Source organism: Triturus cristatus, chromosome 1_1 (assembly GCF_964204655.1).
Source record: "Triturus cristatus chromosome 1_1, aTriCri1.1, whole genome shotgun sequence".
Classification (NCBI taxonomy): domain Eukaryota; kingdom Metazoa; phylum Chordata; class Amphibia; order Caudata; family Salamandridae; genus Triturus; species Triturus cristatus.
This window is the reverse complement of record NC_140579.1, coordinates 41940261-41957414: the sequence shown is the minus strand read 5'-3', so window position 1 is coordinate 41957414 and position 17154 is coordinate 41940261. Positions and strand designations below refer to the sequence as shown.

Below are 17154 nucleotides of genomic sequence, written 5' to 3'. Positions count from 1 at the left end.
TATAACAAAGCTGAATGACACTAAGAAGGTAGTTCTGCTCCTTGTGAGCAGAGGGGGGTTTACCACTGCCTCGTAAGTTTGAAAGTGACCTGTCATTGTCCGGTTGAGCATATATTGAGTCCACTTTGGAGGAGGAGGCACATAGTGCAGTCAGGTGGATGTTTTGATGCCTCCAATGCCTTCCACTGGTAGTCTCTGGTGTTTTAAGAGGCAAGAGCCCACGCTGGGTCCTTCCTTGGCCAGAATGGAGTCAAGAGACACCACCACAATAACACCACCCTATCCAAGTGCTCTATTTTCCAATAGGATGTCACAGCCAGCAATGAGAAGATCTTGAATAACGGGTGCCAACAAGTCAATGTGGCACCTTTCTGTTACAGTGCTGAGATGAGGGATCAGCATTGGTTTTGTGGATGTTCAGGGCCTCATAATTGCTGACCTAATGAGTGCTACTCCCCTGAAGATTGCAAGCCACTGGAAGCACCCTAGGCAGGTTTAGTGGAAGAGGAATAGTGATGAGCATCAGCTGTTCTCCTTGAGGGTGTGCTAGGAGTGTTGGTTGAGAAGAAGCCTCTGGTTGGTGTGGTATGTCTCTGGTCTTTTATGGTTTACAGTGTATTGGTGTGGCTGGTAAGGCATTCGCTTATTTGTGAGGAGGTAGAGGGTAGATTGGTAGAAGTTAAGTGGTTCAGTAGAACAGGCCATTGAGTCTGTGAAAGGGGTGAAGGGATGTAGGGAAGAAATTGAGGCTGGGCTACATTGGGCACTTGGGATCAGTTATGGCGTCCTTGCTAGGGGCAGTATGACTTCCTCTTCGAGAAAGGGGGAAATCTGTTTCCCAGCAGCTGTTGAAGTTTGGTTTTTGGGTGTTGGCAAGCTTGAGCAATGCTGTTGAGGTGGTACAAGGATTGGTCAAAGGCCTTGAGGTTGCTTTTTGAACCTGGTGCTAAGTCCTTAATGTTGTTGTGTAGATTTAAAGTCAGACTAGGAAATTCAACTAGCACAGTAAGGCCAGTTTAATAGGTAAAATAGAAAGGGTTGATGTAGAGTTGTCCTTGGCAGGGCACCAGATACTGGTCAGCTTTGGTCATTACCGTATTATGGGTGAGGCTGTCATTTTTAAATTCTTCCTCCTCCTTTTGGTATTTATAACTGTGTGGAGGCAATATTGAAGAAGGACTTACCTATTTGATTGATGCTCTGTCCTGGGACGGAGTGCGGCCGTACTTTGTGTATAGCGACCGGTGCAAACTACAAGGACTGTTCAGATGAAACCCTTCAGATTATAGCATGGACAAGCGCCAGCTGAAACCTTTTTGTAAAACTTTTGTAATTTCACTGGTAAACATAACTTTCAGCCTGTTTAACAATGTTTTATTGACTTTTAAATGTTTCTTTCTTCCTCACTCTTGTCAATTTCTAGAGTGGTGCATAACTACGACTTGAGCTTTTTGTGTACCTGGCTTCTCTGCAGCTCAGTTTGTTCAATCATGCTAGTTACATCGACAAGCTCCTACCCCTCTGACTGATCACGGCGGCTACACCTGTGCACACCTGACCTACCTGAGCTCCTACTATTCCTGGCACCAAGAAAGAACCTATTCCCTCTGAACCAACGTGACCCACAGCCCAGTGGGCTTACAATGTCCCTAATCCCTCCACTAGCAAGACCTCGGCCCACTCTAAATAGAGCCCTATTCGCCTGCACCAAGATTCCTAGCCCTGTACACCATTAATGCCCCCACAGCTGTCCGTAAGATGCTCACTACAGTTGCTACATCAGTGAAGGCCCTAGACACCTACATCAATATTTGCCAACAATGTCGCCACTTCCTTCACCAGGATGAGCCTTACAACACCTCCCTGAACCAATCCATTGCTTATTACACGGTAACAAGGTTCTGAATCCCTTGCACCGATACTACTCTGTCTGCCTTTCTCGTCGCATCACATGGGGAGTGTCAAGGAATCTTGGAGACAATAAGGGTAAAGACAGCAAAAGGATTCCATGGACACACAGCAAGTAATAGCTGGAAAATCAGGTCAGTCGCATGGACAAAGACTCATACCTACAAGAAGGTCAGAACTAGGGCTGACGAGTGTGCAGAATTGTAACTCAGGGCACATGAGGACAGATTATTGGATTGATATTGATGGACATGAACGACAGACATGATCTAGCACTGACGGTCAGTTTCCCAGAGGGTCCGAATGCTAAAGGCGCATCCGACCGAGGTGCATTATAGAACCCCTCATCCAATCAAATAGGATAAGAGACAGAATACCAAGTGGGAGATCCAAATTATTGATAGACATTAGTAGCTACAAGAAAATGTCTATTGTGAAACATTTATAGCAACCATCATACACATGGCTGCCTCATTTAGAGAACTAAAAGCAAGCCCAATACCCATCGGAGAGCTTCAGAACCACAGCTAACACTCTAACTTACCTAAAAGATTTATGATTTACACTACACTATATAACAATCCTTTGAAACACAAAACTAAATGGTCTTTCTGTGAAGCACAGACAATAAGGCTCAGAAGCAGAGCCGGAATAGCCTCTCTGTGTTTTCGAGCTGTGCGGTCTGCAGTTCATGCATTAACTCGTAGGTTTTCCAAGCTGATGTCAATTATACACTGCAGGCAAAACATTTTCCGAGAAAACAAATGCCTGTTCTGTGCCTCCACAACATTAAACCCGAGAACAAGTTACAGCTGTAGATGTGCTTTCCAAAGCAAAACACCTGAAATCTGTCCCAAGTCAGTGGAAACAGCTCATTCAGCGTTTCCTCTTTTTCTTTGTATTTTTTACTATTAGGCCTGCATGTACAATGGTAAAAGCAAAACTGAACCACTGGAGAAGGAATATCCAAGATAGGTAAACTACTCACACCTAACATGGGATATATTTATTCAGATCTTTTCATAATTCCCATCTCCTAAACACTCGTCGGGTGAAAATTGGAGACATAGTATAATATGTATGGAAACAGAGACATCGTTTAATATGAAGTTTACTAATAACAAATGATTATGTTTGAAAATCAAAAAATTCTATTGGGTGTACTTACTGAGGGCCCTATTATGATGTCACTCGGACAAGTGTCTGACCGACACCGTAGTGGGATGGAACCACCTGAATATTAGTCAGCAGTTCCACCTGCAGTATTAGGATGCAACCACACTATGGGCGGTCGGAAACATCAATGTTTCTATTGGAGCTTTGCAGCGGCCAGAGAAGGGCTGCAGCACAAGCTGCAATGGAAAAATTGATGTTTTCAAACATCCCTGCACTGTGTGGTAAGCACCGAATGTCTGACGGTGCAGGGATGTTTAGGGGGGTGCCCCCCAGGCCCTATAACGGAGGGCCAGGAGGAAGGGGCCCTGCTAGGGGCCCCCAAAGTCACTTTCCACCTGCCTTTTCGTGGCAGGCGGTCCACCATGAAAGGGCAGGTGGAAAGCGACATTATAATCCCGACAGTGGAGCCGAGGCTGGCTCCGCTCCCACTTTGGGATTACAATTACGCACGTCAGAAGCAGAGTGGAATTCCCTCGCAGGTTTTTCTCCAACCGCCAGTATCATAATACAGCGGTCAGATGGAAACCTATGTTGTCAAGCGAAACGCCTCCAGCGAGATGTCAGATGGCTTTCCACCCGACATCATAATGAGGGTCAAAGTGATTTACTAATAATACTAATAGGGTACGTGCAGACACAGGAAATCAGAATTTAAGTTGTAAATATCACAAGAAAGCAGTAACCAGGAAAGCTTCTACAATGTCCATAAAGTCAATAAATATTATGATCTATTTTTGATGAAACTATTATACAACAAGTATTAGCAAAGCCATTAGTTCTTGCCTTTTGGACTTATTGGCTAGGCCAGGGTAGACTTCTGATGCTGTGTAGCCTCTGCAAAAAAAATTAAGAAAAAAAGGCATGATGGGGTGATCACTGATGCTGCTTGTGCCATTCTGTAGATGTGCGCATCACGTCATGTGAGCACTGACAGAATGACACAGGTGCCATTTTTAGGTCTCGCCTGAGCCAGCGCATGCGCTGCTCTATGAGACATTTAGTAGTGTGCTGTTAAAAGTGCTACCACAGGCTTCTGTTGGCCTAGCGCTTGCGGTCACGCGCGCAGCGCCAGCTTTCAAAGCCCGATCGGGCAGCATCTGGCTTTCCTCTTGCTTGCTCTCTCAACGCTCCTCGGCCCTTCCCCCGCCGCGGCTCGCGTTAATTATAAACATATGTGCAAACGTGCTGCTTTCACATTCGCTCACGCTTGCACCACGTTTGAAGACGGGCTTGTTACCATAGTAGCTATGCCATGGAGTCTACAATTGTTGTGACACACTTCCTCCCCTGCATAAGTTTTGCATCTACACAAAATACACGGGTGTACCCAAAACACACGTCAGTGACAGGCACGCCAGATATCGAGATGCGTCGTTCGCTCATAATTCCTGCTCAGAGTCAAAGAATTGTAAAACGGTTCGTCCTTCTTGCGGGAAGCCCTACCACAAGGAAACTGTGAGTTTGCGAAAATCATGTGATTCGGTTTCCTTTTTGCAAACGGCCTATAGATACGCGGTCACACAAACAGACTTCGCAATTGTAATCTCGACGCATTCCGGCAAATGGAATTCGCTGCATTGGTCGTTTTAAATGCATCAACGTGACAAACCTCGAGAAAGTTGCCTTATTATTAAGAAACAATCCGATCGGTTGTAGAATGAGTGGAAAAAATACGTTGGTGCGGGTTTCTCAGGTTACAGAGTCTCTCGCTCTCAGTTAGCCAGATGCGTTATTGCGCTCAGAGATAAGCAGCCCTTTGAACAATAAACCTTTGTTTCCTGATAATCTTTGTATATCATGTTGTCATGAGTGGTCGGGCTCAGGGCTGATGGCTACAGAAGGTGCAGCTCGGAAAGCCGCTTCTGCTTTTGTGTGTCCCACCATTGAGGCTGGAACCAAGCGGGCCTGGTGTGAAAGGTACTCTTTATCGCGCAACTACACAATCCTTGACAACCTAGCCTTATCTCTTGTGACAAGCACCTTGTAGTAATGGTCAGAGAAAAATAACTGTAAGATCTGCTGCATCCTGGTAGCAGAGGGGTCGGGAAATGTAATGGCTGCTGTAGGGTCGAAGGTCTCTTGGTGCAGCATCACCTGACACCAGCTCCTCCTTTTAACATTCTTTAGGCCTGGTATATGTTCTGATGTGAGAAACCCATGTCACGAATCTCTTGCCCAGCGCTCAATGTGACTGTGGAGTGCTGCTCTATAGAATGCTAGGCTCTATTGGGGTATGATAGAAGTATTTTGTGAATGAGCTTAAATGTATTACATTATTATTATTACTTTAATTGAGCCCTTCACTAGCCACAAACCACCTGAACCGAGACTCTGGCCAGGAAGTAAGACCAGAGTGCTGTTAAGCCACCCATGTCACGCACACCACAGCTATGACGTCATACAAACTGCAGATGTGCATCATACAAATAAGAGAAGATAATTTAAAGTATCACTGCATGTAAACGTCTCAAGTGACTCACAGCGTTGGACACAGGGAGAGCCCTGTGTTAATACGTATTCCTTAACTCTAGCATAGGTTGCTCTAATCGTGAAATCTAACTGGATGAAAAGCAATCTGAAAGTCGGAGAAAAAAGTAGGCTGCCATGGTTACAGGCATTACTCAGCACTGGGCTAGGCAGAAGTCACTGGTGCCCCGTGCATCTAGTTCCTTGCCTTATGTCTGAGTTGGAACAGTCTCAAGTAAGTTACCGAAAGATCACTGCTATCACCAGCATAAAAAGTACCTTACATTGGTATCGTGATACTGGAAAAAAACCGAAAACAACAGCACACAAAGGGGAAGAACATACAGGATTGGAAAACAGGAGCCAAACAGACATGAAAAACCTGCCAGCACCCGTTTCTTCTTCAGCAACGAGCTGTATGAGGAACAAGCATTTACAATGCAACGGTCTCGGCATTGTTAAAGTTAGAGCTATTGGCATTGCTCATGATATTATTTTTGTTTATGTTTTTGTTTTTAAAACATTTAAAGAAACGGCATTGTTATTTACACTTTTCTCATCAGTACTTTTCTCTATATGATCACCCGCCATGCACCTGTAGATACAAAACATAAACTCATTGTAACCTTTAAAATTGGATCATTAAAAACAAGCAGAGGTACAATGTAATTACCAATCAAAGATGAATGTGCATCTCCTAATCAATATTGAAGCTCCAGAGTTCCTTGGAATCTAATCTCTGAATATACTGAGATTCCAATCGCTGCTGGCCCTCCTTTCTATATCCACCTCTTATTTTCTCAGAAACTCTCAATTGCAGTGTAACTTAAAAGGCTTGCAGTCCCCTGATGTTCCTTTGCAAAATGGCTCGCTACTGGGTACATAGCATCCGAATTTTTGATAGCCTGCAAATGCTGTAGTATCCGCTTTTGCACCCGTTTTATGGTACTCCACTAAGTAAACTAATTTTATTCTCTCACTGTAGGAAAGCCTGTGTGCACCTTCCTATTGCATCCAGTGGGATGCAGGATCCCCTCAGGTTCTACCCTGGCCTGGGGAGTTAGAGAGGTATCTGGTGAAGGTCTCCTGGAACTGTTGACTACATCTAAATCTGTCAAGAGTGCCAGAAATATTCTCATTTCAGGTGTCACATTGTGAACTCGTCCGTGTTATGGGAACTTTTACTCTCGCCTTTCATACCCCAAACAAGATGAACGTATTCACGGAAATGATTACATAATAGAAACAAATGGTAACGCTGTGTGATCTGCATTTACTGGAACAAAACCACAAGTGACATGGCGTGAAATAGTCTCACGATAATATGTGAATCTCTGAGACCGCGCAATCACTTGAGAAGCACGTTACTGTTCCTTAACGCAGCAATCGTTATATTTTATGCACAGTATCGTGCGTTATGTTGAACTTGGGGGTAAGACAGCAAAGCAGCTGCGTCTCGAGCAAAACAAAACGTCCGATGTGCAACATGTATTTAGCTTTCTACTTATTTATTGTGACTCACTTTTTCGACGGCTTTTCTTCAAAATGTTACATGGAGTGACCTCGAATTCACTGCCACCGCCTGGCACACAATTTGTTAGGTTTCCTTTCTCCAGGTTAACGAAGCGTGGCACAGACGTAAGCAGTGAGCCGCGCAACCAAAGCATCTTATAACCAGCACCTCAAACGAGGAACATAGGACTAAGATTTAAGGACACAAACCTCCCATTAAAATGTAGTGGCGGCACTGAAGCATTTCCTGTAACCAATCTGTAAAGACAACGAAACTATGATGGAATGACACTTAAAAAAAACACAGAAGTGTATTCAAACAATAACAGAACGGCTACACAAGCCAACAACAAAGGTGTGTACAGAACAAATAGCGGTTTCTTTTAACTTAGTGGAGGATAAACCTTGATAACGTGCACGAGTGAACCTCGAGGAGCAAAGACAAGTTAGGGCTTTCTCGGTTACATCATGCAGTGGGCTAGTACAGCCAAGAAAGTGAGCCAAACTTGATCTAACGTTAATGCCGGTGATCTCGCTCCTCCCAGGAAAATCGCTTAAAAAAAATCTCAATTGGATAGGAAAGTTAGTTGAGCACACAGCATCACAGCTCGCCACACGCAGTTTTCAGAAGCGCCTGCGGTCCTTGACAAAGGTGATAATAATAAGCTGTCTATTTTTTCAGAAATAATTTTGGAGCGGCTAGCAGCAATCGCCTGCCTAACTATACAGAAAAATAGCTCATCGTGGTGTAAGTGCGCAAGCGATATGGTTTAAAGCACAGTATGCCCATAAAAACCAGGATATTTAATAAGGGAGGAAAGTACCCGTCATTTATTAAAGTTATCCATGTCACTTTTTTTTTTAAATCAGTTTTACCTTCAATGCTGGCGACTAGCGCCTTTCGTAGTTTATTATGTGTGTGCAACTTAGACAATAATTTAAGAAAAGTTACTTGCCTGACTGTAGTTATTTTAACACTTATTGAAACGTATGTAGAATTCTATGTCAGGACCGGAGGCTCCGATTATGCTTCTCATTTCTTTACTGAAATTTGCTCAGCAGCCAATCATATTACAATATAAGAAAAAACTACAATACCCATGAACCCAATGGGTATGACGAAATAACCATAGAGTATGCACATATAAATAGTCAGCAAGAGAATACCACATCCTCTTTCTTTGCTGCTCCGCAGCCAGTTAAGTGCATTTTGCTTTCTCTTTTCATACTCTAATCTGTTTTTTACTTATGGCAATGGTATTATTATATCTGCTTTGTATGTATTGCTAGCGCTGTGCGCGTTCCTTTTGAATTCATTTTCGCGAGTGTTGCTTATTTTGTATTGCCTGCGTATACGCGTTGCAGGGAGCATGTGTCTGCCTCCCCGGTTCGGGCGCTGTGCGCCCGCGCCTCATTATTCGTGGAGAGGGAGAAAACGGGGCTGAAAGGCTACGCGCGTGTCGCGTAGTTCTTTCTTTAATTACATTCAGGCGGTCGTTACCGCGCATGCGCGGCGGCCATTTTTCCTGTTGATAAACATCGTTTTCTCTTCAGGAATGCAGCGCGAGAGCAGCGCTTCTTTGCTCATATGCCCACAGCCTGTTTTTATGCCCCTGTTGACGTCCTGCTGTTTTCAGACACAGTTGGGGCTGGATAATTTTGCATAGGCTCTGCCTAGAGTGGCTTATTATTATTATTATGCTTGGCAAGCCCTCCTTCCACATTTAAATATTTTACATAATTTCAGGTCATTAAACCTGTTGTTTGGTCTTGCCTACGGGGTTCTGCCGCTCCCCCTTTATTGTGCTTTGGCATAAGTGATTCTTTGTTGATATCCTTCCTCTTGTGGGCTTTATTTACACCAGGCACTGCCATGGCTGAATATTTTGAGGAGGATGATTACTATTATTATGATGATGAGGAAGCCTCTGGCTCTATGGAGCAGGATTTGGTAGAGGCTCTTGACATGGGTGTTCAAACGTCCGTGAATAAGGCGCTGGTTCGCGCTATTACACCATTGAAACGTCATTTGTCCCAATATGCAGTGCAGCAGAGTTGGCTACCTCACTCTAAGTCTTCTAAATCTTCTAAATCTTCAAAATCTTCACAGTCCTCCAGGTCTGCTAAATCTTCCAAACTATCCAATCCACATAAATCTGATTTTGTTAAACTGGCCAAGGCCCTTTCTTCTGAACATTCCTATGGCCAGCCTCCCATTGAGCCTTCGTCCCCTCCAAATCGTCAGACAGACGATGACAGTACTTCTACTTCTTCCTCCTCAGATCATGGGGTCGCTTCTCCTCCTCCTCGTAAGAAGGCCCGGAAGGAACATTTTGTTGATGCGCCATCGCATCCCCAGGTTCTAACTTTTGATCCTTCCGACATCATGCACCCTAATTCATCCTCTTGGCTCCCGTCTCAGGAGGTGGCGGAGTACGTCCAGGCACACATTCGTCAACCTTTTGACAAAGATGTGCGTACCCGTCTCCGTTCTGAATGTCCACGGCTTGATTTAGCAGACAAATTAGCAGACACTCCGGAGGTGGATCCAACTATGGTGACATATCTTAAGAAATATGCCAAGGACCCAAAAAGAGGCATTGATAGAGCTTGGCGCTCTTGTCAAGATAAGTTATTGGACTTATTGGGACCTCTCACCAAAATTTTGGATTTAGGTTATCAGGCCAAAGAGTCTTCCTCCGCCATTGACCCTGACGACCTCATTGGTTGGGCTGAAAGAGCTGTTTGTCACTTGGGAAATGCCAATTGTGCCATGTCTTCTGAACGCAGACGTTCCATTTTATTAAAATTGGACCCAAAATTGGCTGAGCTTTCCTCCTCTGAATCCGGTCCTTTGGCGCAGGGTTTATTGTTTGGGCATCCTTTTCTCAAGGAACTCACAAAATTTGTCGCCACTTTCAGTGGTCTGGACAAGGCTCAGGCTTCTATTAGACGGGCTTTTCGCCCGGTTTTTGGGAGGGCCGGACGATATAGGGGACGATCGTTCGGCCGCGGCTTTAACCAATCTAACCAGCGTGGTTTCCAGTCCCACCGTGGTGGAGGTCAGCACCCCAACGCCGCCACCAACAAGCCTTCCTTCTACCCCTCCCGTAGAGGTCGATACCAATTCCGCAAAGGACGTGCCGGCGGTCATCAAGGAGGACATCACGATTCCTCAGCTTCAGGTGAGCTTGATCTCTGTTACAGAAGTCATGTTGGGGGGCAGGATTCAGTTTTCCTTCCCAATTGGCTCTTGATCTCCAACGATGCATGGGTGTTGGAGACTGTCAAAGGTTTCAGAATAGAGTTTTTCAGTTGCCCAAGTCAACCTTTCCCTCCTTCTCCCTTGATGTTTTCTCTTCACGATCAGGCGATTATTTCCGCAGAAATAGACTCCCTCCTGAGGAAAGGGGCTATTGTCCGGTCTTTTCCTCACCCTCAGGGTTTTTCAAGCAACGTCTTTCTGGTTCAGAAAAAAGGAGGCGGTTCCAGGTTAGTTCTCAACCTGAAAGAGTTCAACGGCTGGATTGTCTATCGCCACTTCAAGATGGAGGGCATCCATCTTTTGAGGGATCTTCTTCAGGAAGGGGACTGGATGGTCCGCCTCGATCTGAAGGATGCGTATTTGTCGATTCCCATTTACGGACCTCATCGCCGGTTTCATCAATTCCAGTGGCAGGGTGTCTGGTACGAGTTCAAGGTTCTCCCGTTCGGCCTCTCGTCAGCACCCTGGTGCTTCACGAAACTTCTGAGGCCTGTGGTGGAGTCACTGCGAGCTCGGGGAGTTCGTCTGATAATTTATCTGGACGACATTCTTATCATGGCTCACTGTCCCCGTCTGTTAATGCTCCATTTGCAATGGTCAATAGATCTCTTACAGTCTCTCGGATTTCTAGTGAATCCTCAGAAATCTGTTTTTCACCCCTCGCAGTCGATAGAATTTCTGGGTTTCCTGATCAATTCTCTCTCTTGCCAACTGCTATTGCCCCTTCAGAAGATCAGGACAATCAAACGGGAGTTGAGATTGATTTTACACAAACAGCTTGTGTCGTTGAGATCTATAGCTCGGATTGTCAGTCTGTTAGCTTCATCAATTCAGGCCATCTTCCCGGGTCCTCTCCATTATCGGGCGCTCCAGCGACTCAAAATCCGCCATCTCCAGAAAGGCCTCAAGTATTCGGATCAGATTCCTCTGTCAGAGGAAGCGAGGTGGGAGATGTTGTGGTGGTTGGAACATATGGAGTCCTGGAATGGCCGAGCCCTGTTCGGAGTGTCCCCGGAGGTGGTGATAGAATCCGACGCCAGTCAGTGGGGTTGGGGAGCCCGTTGCGGTCCAATGTCCACGGGAGGCCGGTGGTCTTCGGAGGAATTATCTCTCCATATCAATTGTCTGGAACTTCTGGCGGGGTCCTTTGCGATCCGTTGTCTATCTCCTCACATGACGAATTGTTGCATTCTCCTACGCATGGACAATGTCTCAGCGGTCCGTTATGTCAACAAGCTAGGGGGGACACGTTCCAAGATTCTAGCAGAGATAGCCAAAGATTTTTGGCACTTTTGTCTTCAGAGAAACATCACGGTGATTGCAGAGTACCTGCCGGGTCACAGCAATCTGGTGGCAGACTGGAATTCTCGTCATCTTCGAGATTTCAGCGACTGGAGACTTCACCCTCGGGTGTTCAGATAACTGTCTCGTGTGTGGGGCCCCTGCCAGATCGATCTTTTTGCCTCTCGCCTCAACACTCAACTTCCTCAGTTTTTCAGTTGGCGTCCGGATCCGGAGGCTCTTGCCACGCATGCATTTCTACAGACATGGCCGTCTCACCTGTGTTACGCCTTTCCCCCGTTTGTCATGATCTCCAGGGTTCTGGCACGCATGAAATTTTATCAGACGGAGTTGATTCTGATCACCCCTCTCTGGAGGGCTCAGGCTTGGTTCCCGGTTCTTCTGCAGATGTCTTGTGCAGTGCCATTTCTGCTTCCCCAGCTGTGGAATCTGTTATTGGATCCCCTCGGCAATCCTCATCCTCTAATAGAGTCGGGTCAACTCTTTCTAGTGGCATGGCGGGTTTCGGAGATCGCTGGCAAGTCTCAGGCCTTTCGGGAGACGCTTCCAGATTTATCAACGAAGCTTGGTCTCCCAACACACACAAACGTTATGCAGCCGCATGGAAACGTTGGTGTGATTGGTGCGCTCAACGGGAAGTGGATCCCTCTAATACAGATGTCACTTTGATTGTGAATTTTTTAGCTTCCCTTGCTTCCTCAGGCCTTGCATATCGGACTGTCAACAATTTCCGTTCGGCCATCTCGGCGGGGCATATTCCTATTAATAGTAAACCTGCAGGTGAACATCCTTTGATTTCCAAGTTACTCAGAGGTATCAGATTGGTAAAACCTCCTTGTCCTAAGTATGTTGCATTGTGGGATGTGTCTATTGTCTTACGTTTTTTGGAGGCTTGGCCTTCCAACGATTCTTTATCCCGCAAACAATTATCAGCTAAGTTAACTATGCTTTTATGTCTAGTCTCTTGCAAACGTGTGTCTGATGTTCGCTCGCTAGACCTTGCAGGTTGTACTTTTTCTCCTGAAGGGGTTACTTTTTCCATTTCCAGACGTACTAAGTGTAATACTGCCTCAGTCACTTACCCAAGTTTTCCCAATAATCCAAAACTCTGTGTAGTGCAATGTATTAAGGATTATGAGGTAAGTACTGCTCGTTTTCGTCAAGATTTACATGGTCAATTGTTGATTGCGTTGCAAAAACCCTTTCGCCCTGTGACCCCGGCTACTTTAGCCAGATGGGTCAGATGGCTCATGGGTGAAGCTGGTATTGATGTTACTACTTTTGGTGCACACTAAACTCGTGGAGCTATGGCTTCCAAGGCCTTTTCTATGGGTGTGACCTTAATAGATATTATGAAAGCAGCTGATTGGTCAACGGATTCTATGTTTAAGACTTTTTATTATAAACCTATTCTGAATATTGCTTCTGTTGTGGTGGCTCAGCTTTGAACAAGCATAATCGGAGCCTCCGGTCCTGACATAGAATTAAAAATTTGCGAACATACGTGACAAGAATTTTCAATTCTATTAAGGACACGGAGGCGAGGATTATCCCACCCATTTTTTCTGTTATATATTTTGCATATGATAAATTTTCAACTATATATTTCTGGTATACTGTTATGATGTATTTGGATACAATCCTTGTTTTTTCTCTTCCCTCCCTACGGATTCTATGCTTTCTTTTCACTTCGGAATGGTATATTACCACTTTATATCTTTTTTCAGGTTCTGATCCGAAGTGAGCTGCGCTTCTTCTTTACCTTGGATTATTTTTTCTGGACGTCTGCTGGTTCCTGTTTTGGGGGATGTTGTTTCACGCATCAAATCAGCTGTTTCTATCCTGTTGGTCTTCAGTTGAAGTGTTCGAGCTACGATTTTATCTTCCACGCCTTTTTTCCAGTTATTGCACTTTTTTCTTCTTCTGACTGTTGCTAATTTCCAAAGAAAGAGGATGTGGTATTCTCTTGCTGACTATTTATATGTGCATACTCTATGGTTATTTCGTCATACCCATTGGGTTCATGGGTATTGTAGTTTTTTCTTATATTGTAATATGATTGGCTGCTGAGCAAATTTCAGTAAAGAAATGAGAAGCATAATCCTCGCCTCCGTGTCCTTAATAGAATTGAAAACTCTTGTCACGTATGTTCGCAAATTTTTAATTGTACATTTACATAAGTTGTAATTGTTGGATTCACTTTTTAACCCACATAAAAATATTATATTTAGTGTGAACGGTAACTTAGTCAGGTAGATGGGCAGTGCTGATCCCGAGCGCCAGCATCAAGCACGAATACCATTGTCAATAGTCATTTTCTTACTTCCCTATACGACAATATCATTCGCAGTTAGTCATGTTCCCACCTAATGCAATGCACAAGGCAACCGCCAAGTAGGTTATATCCACTGTAACTGGACACAACCCTGTCCCCTGCTCAGCTCCAGGGTTAGAACACACAGTCAGCCCTTGTCAGATGGGCAGACAACCATAACCTCATTCCCAAAGTGAATTACATTACAACATACTTGACAATTAAGAATACAGCCATCCTCACAAAAGTAAGAACCTAATAAATTCACCTTCCGGTTGAGAGCACAACAACCCTTCCTCGAGAGAACCATACCTACGATGCCATTGTAGAGATAAGCTCGGGAGAAACACAACAGCATCTCTTTCCTGTCTGGGAGCTCAATGCTCCCTCCAGCTGTATGCTGCGCACAAGATACAGTTTTCTTAAGGTAGCACGAAAATCTGCTTTGGAATTAACACAATACTCCACCACACACTTCATTTTCATGCACATACATTCGGTTCCCTCCGCGGTATGGAAGCTCATCGCATAAACACCGGGGACCATTAAATATTATGAAACATTAGACATCAATCCCAGTCGAACTTAAACCATGGTGCGTTCACTGTTGGTAGAACACGCATCGTGTAACAGTTAAAATATCTCACCTGCTTCTTTTCTGAACTTTTTCCCTGCTAAAAGTTGTTGACTTTCACGTTGCTGGCTCAACCTCGCATGTGTAATGACAGGGCAGGACGGGGGCGGGGAAGGGACAAGACGGGGAAGGGACAAGACAGGGAAGGGTCACAGCATGTTACACATGCCTCGGAGATCAGCGCTCAGGCTCAAGCTACGCGCAGTGCTTCGCTTGAACCAGTTCTGAGCAGCGCAAGACCCCCATTGTCCTGAACAGCCACATGGCTGCCGCAGCAATTGGACCTACGCAACAGACTTGAGTTACAGCGAAACACGGGAACGAACACGCGGATTTAAAAGATTAGCGCGCGCACCTCTGCCGCACCGATTGCAAGTACACCAGGCGGGAGTACATTGAAATGGAAAAAGGACGTGCCAAATGTTTGACGTCACACTCACGGCCATTTTAGATCGCACAGTTTACAGATGAACACATTCATTTTTGTCGGGCACGGGGAGATTACGCGATCTGCCCAAAATCCCAGGATGCTGAGCGCCGTTACCCAGGCTCGAACCTGGCTCCCCAGCGTGGAAGTCCACCGCTCTATCCGCAACGCTACCTCCTTACACCTCAGGCGGCCAGTATTCTCTCGTAGCCCGCTACCGCTGCCTGCACCCAGAGTGTGGCGTGGAACCAAATGACATTGTGACATTCCCAGCCCCCAAACAACAAAGTGGCAAAACCGTAGTAGGACATGAGCAGAGGCTCCCGTAGATCCACCCCTAGATCTAACCTTTTCAGGGCTGCGAAACAGAGGGAGCCAGACAGTACAAGTCAGCCATGGCTGGGCAGCACCTCCCCGCAGAGGCTTGGGGGAGGGGGGGGGGGGGGCCGACTCACCCCTCACTTGGTGGGAGACTAATGCCAGTGCTCCCGCCCATGACCATGCCGCACACCCGGTCACAGGCACTGTGACCCATACGGCCCCCAGGCGGACCGAAACCATCGGTCCAGGGGCCAGTCTGTGACGGGGCGACTCGCCTCGCGATAAAACAAACACCGGCTGAATAATTTACGCTCCTGGAGCAACCGTATAGACAAATCTCGTCACACATGCATGCTGCAGGGGCACAAGGACCCCTGCCACAGTCTCTGAGCCACGGCTTCCTGTAAGCCCGACACAACAGCCCGCCACACGTGAGCGCAGGGAACACACACCACCCGCCTGCAGCGACCCCTTCACCGCTCCAGGCCGCGCCGCTTACGCTGTTACCCAATGCCGAGCCGGCCCAGGCATGCCCCAAACCGACCGGGCAGAACTATAAGCCCAAATGGCGCCGCACAATCACCACGCCTAGGAGCTGCATCTCCTGGCCCGTGCTGCTCACTGTGTCCTCAAACAATTATCACTGGGTTAAACAACACTTTTCCAGCCAAGAGTGCCCCCAAAACGCTCGGAGCAGGACAATTTGTAAAAATAGCGCTACCGAAGCACAGCCGCTCCGAACCTCCCACATCGCTGTCTACCACCGGAATTGAGATGGCCGCAGGATGCCCCGGACTCACCATCGAGAAATCCCTGACAAACGGCGCAACGCGCCCCAGCGAAATCCAACACCATGGACACTCGTGACCAGCGTGACTGTGTTCCTGGACGTTTTATCAGAGGCCAGTTTACAACTGGACTTTTTCAAAGCGATTCCAATTCGGGAGGGAACACGGCAAATACCTAGGGCTTTCCTTTTATTTTCTTTATAACATCCCAAGAATGAAACAAGCACACCACTGCTTTTCTCCGAGGTGAAGCAGAAATGCCTCGGAGAAAGGCAGCGGCGTTTTTCGGATTCGGGGGCGTGTTCCTGCTGTTCTAAAAAGGGCGTGGCTAAAAAGTGGAAAGAACAGCACGGAACACGCCCCCGAATCTGAAAAAGACGGAGCCTATTTGGTGGGACGGCTCTCTCCTCCAATGGCTGGCCTCCGTTTAGGAAGCCAGCCAATGGAGGAGAGGCAAAAAGAGAGGCGGGCTAAATAGCCACTCTAAGCATCATAAGATCTCCGGACTTCCGGTTCTGCCTTCGGCAGACCGGACGGTCCCTCGACCTAAAAAGGGTCTCCTTGGCCACAAGTCAGGGGCACTCGCACCAGAGGCCAGGTACTGATGCTTGGAACAGCCGCTCAACATCCTGTTATTCTGGGAAATCACTTCATCTCCTCGTGCCTTCCACAAATGAATATGTCCTTATGTAATGTAACTGGTGCTCATGTAAAGTGCTCCAATACCTTCGAGTCGAGTTCGCGCTATATAAAACTACAAAAAAATGAAATTATTCGAGGCATTCCCAAATAGAATAAGTAAACGAATACATGCAGAACCACCAAGAGAAAACCTGGATGAAATACTCGAAGGCACAGAAGCACCTTTAAATGTAAAGTTTGCCTGTAACGCAATTGGAATTCTGCAGCCAATCACAGACCAGAAACTTTTTTTATCTCATGGGGCTGCATATATGCGAGTACATTAATGGATACTTGCTATTTGGCTGGAGCCAACAAAGGCTGTTTATTGACTGGTTCTCTGGATTGTCGGGAGGCGAG

General features: G+C 46.2%; 1 protein-coding gene across 1 annotated transcript in view; it reads left to right on the top strand.

The window, feature by feature from the left end:
* The window catches only part of LOC146869311 (prolargin-like), a 139869-nt gene extending 126242 nt beyond the window's left edge, over positions 1-13627 (top strand). Inside the window, exon 3 of the mRNA XM_085647420.1 lies at positions 13357-13627. Coding sequence (XP_085503546.1) covers positions 13357-13373 — 17 coding nt within the window. The 3' untranslated portion in view covers positions 13374-13627. The remainder of the gene's footprint in view (positions 1-13356) is intronic.
* Positions 13628-17154: the final 3527 nt, after the last annotated feature.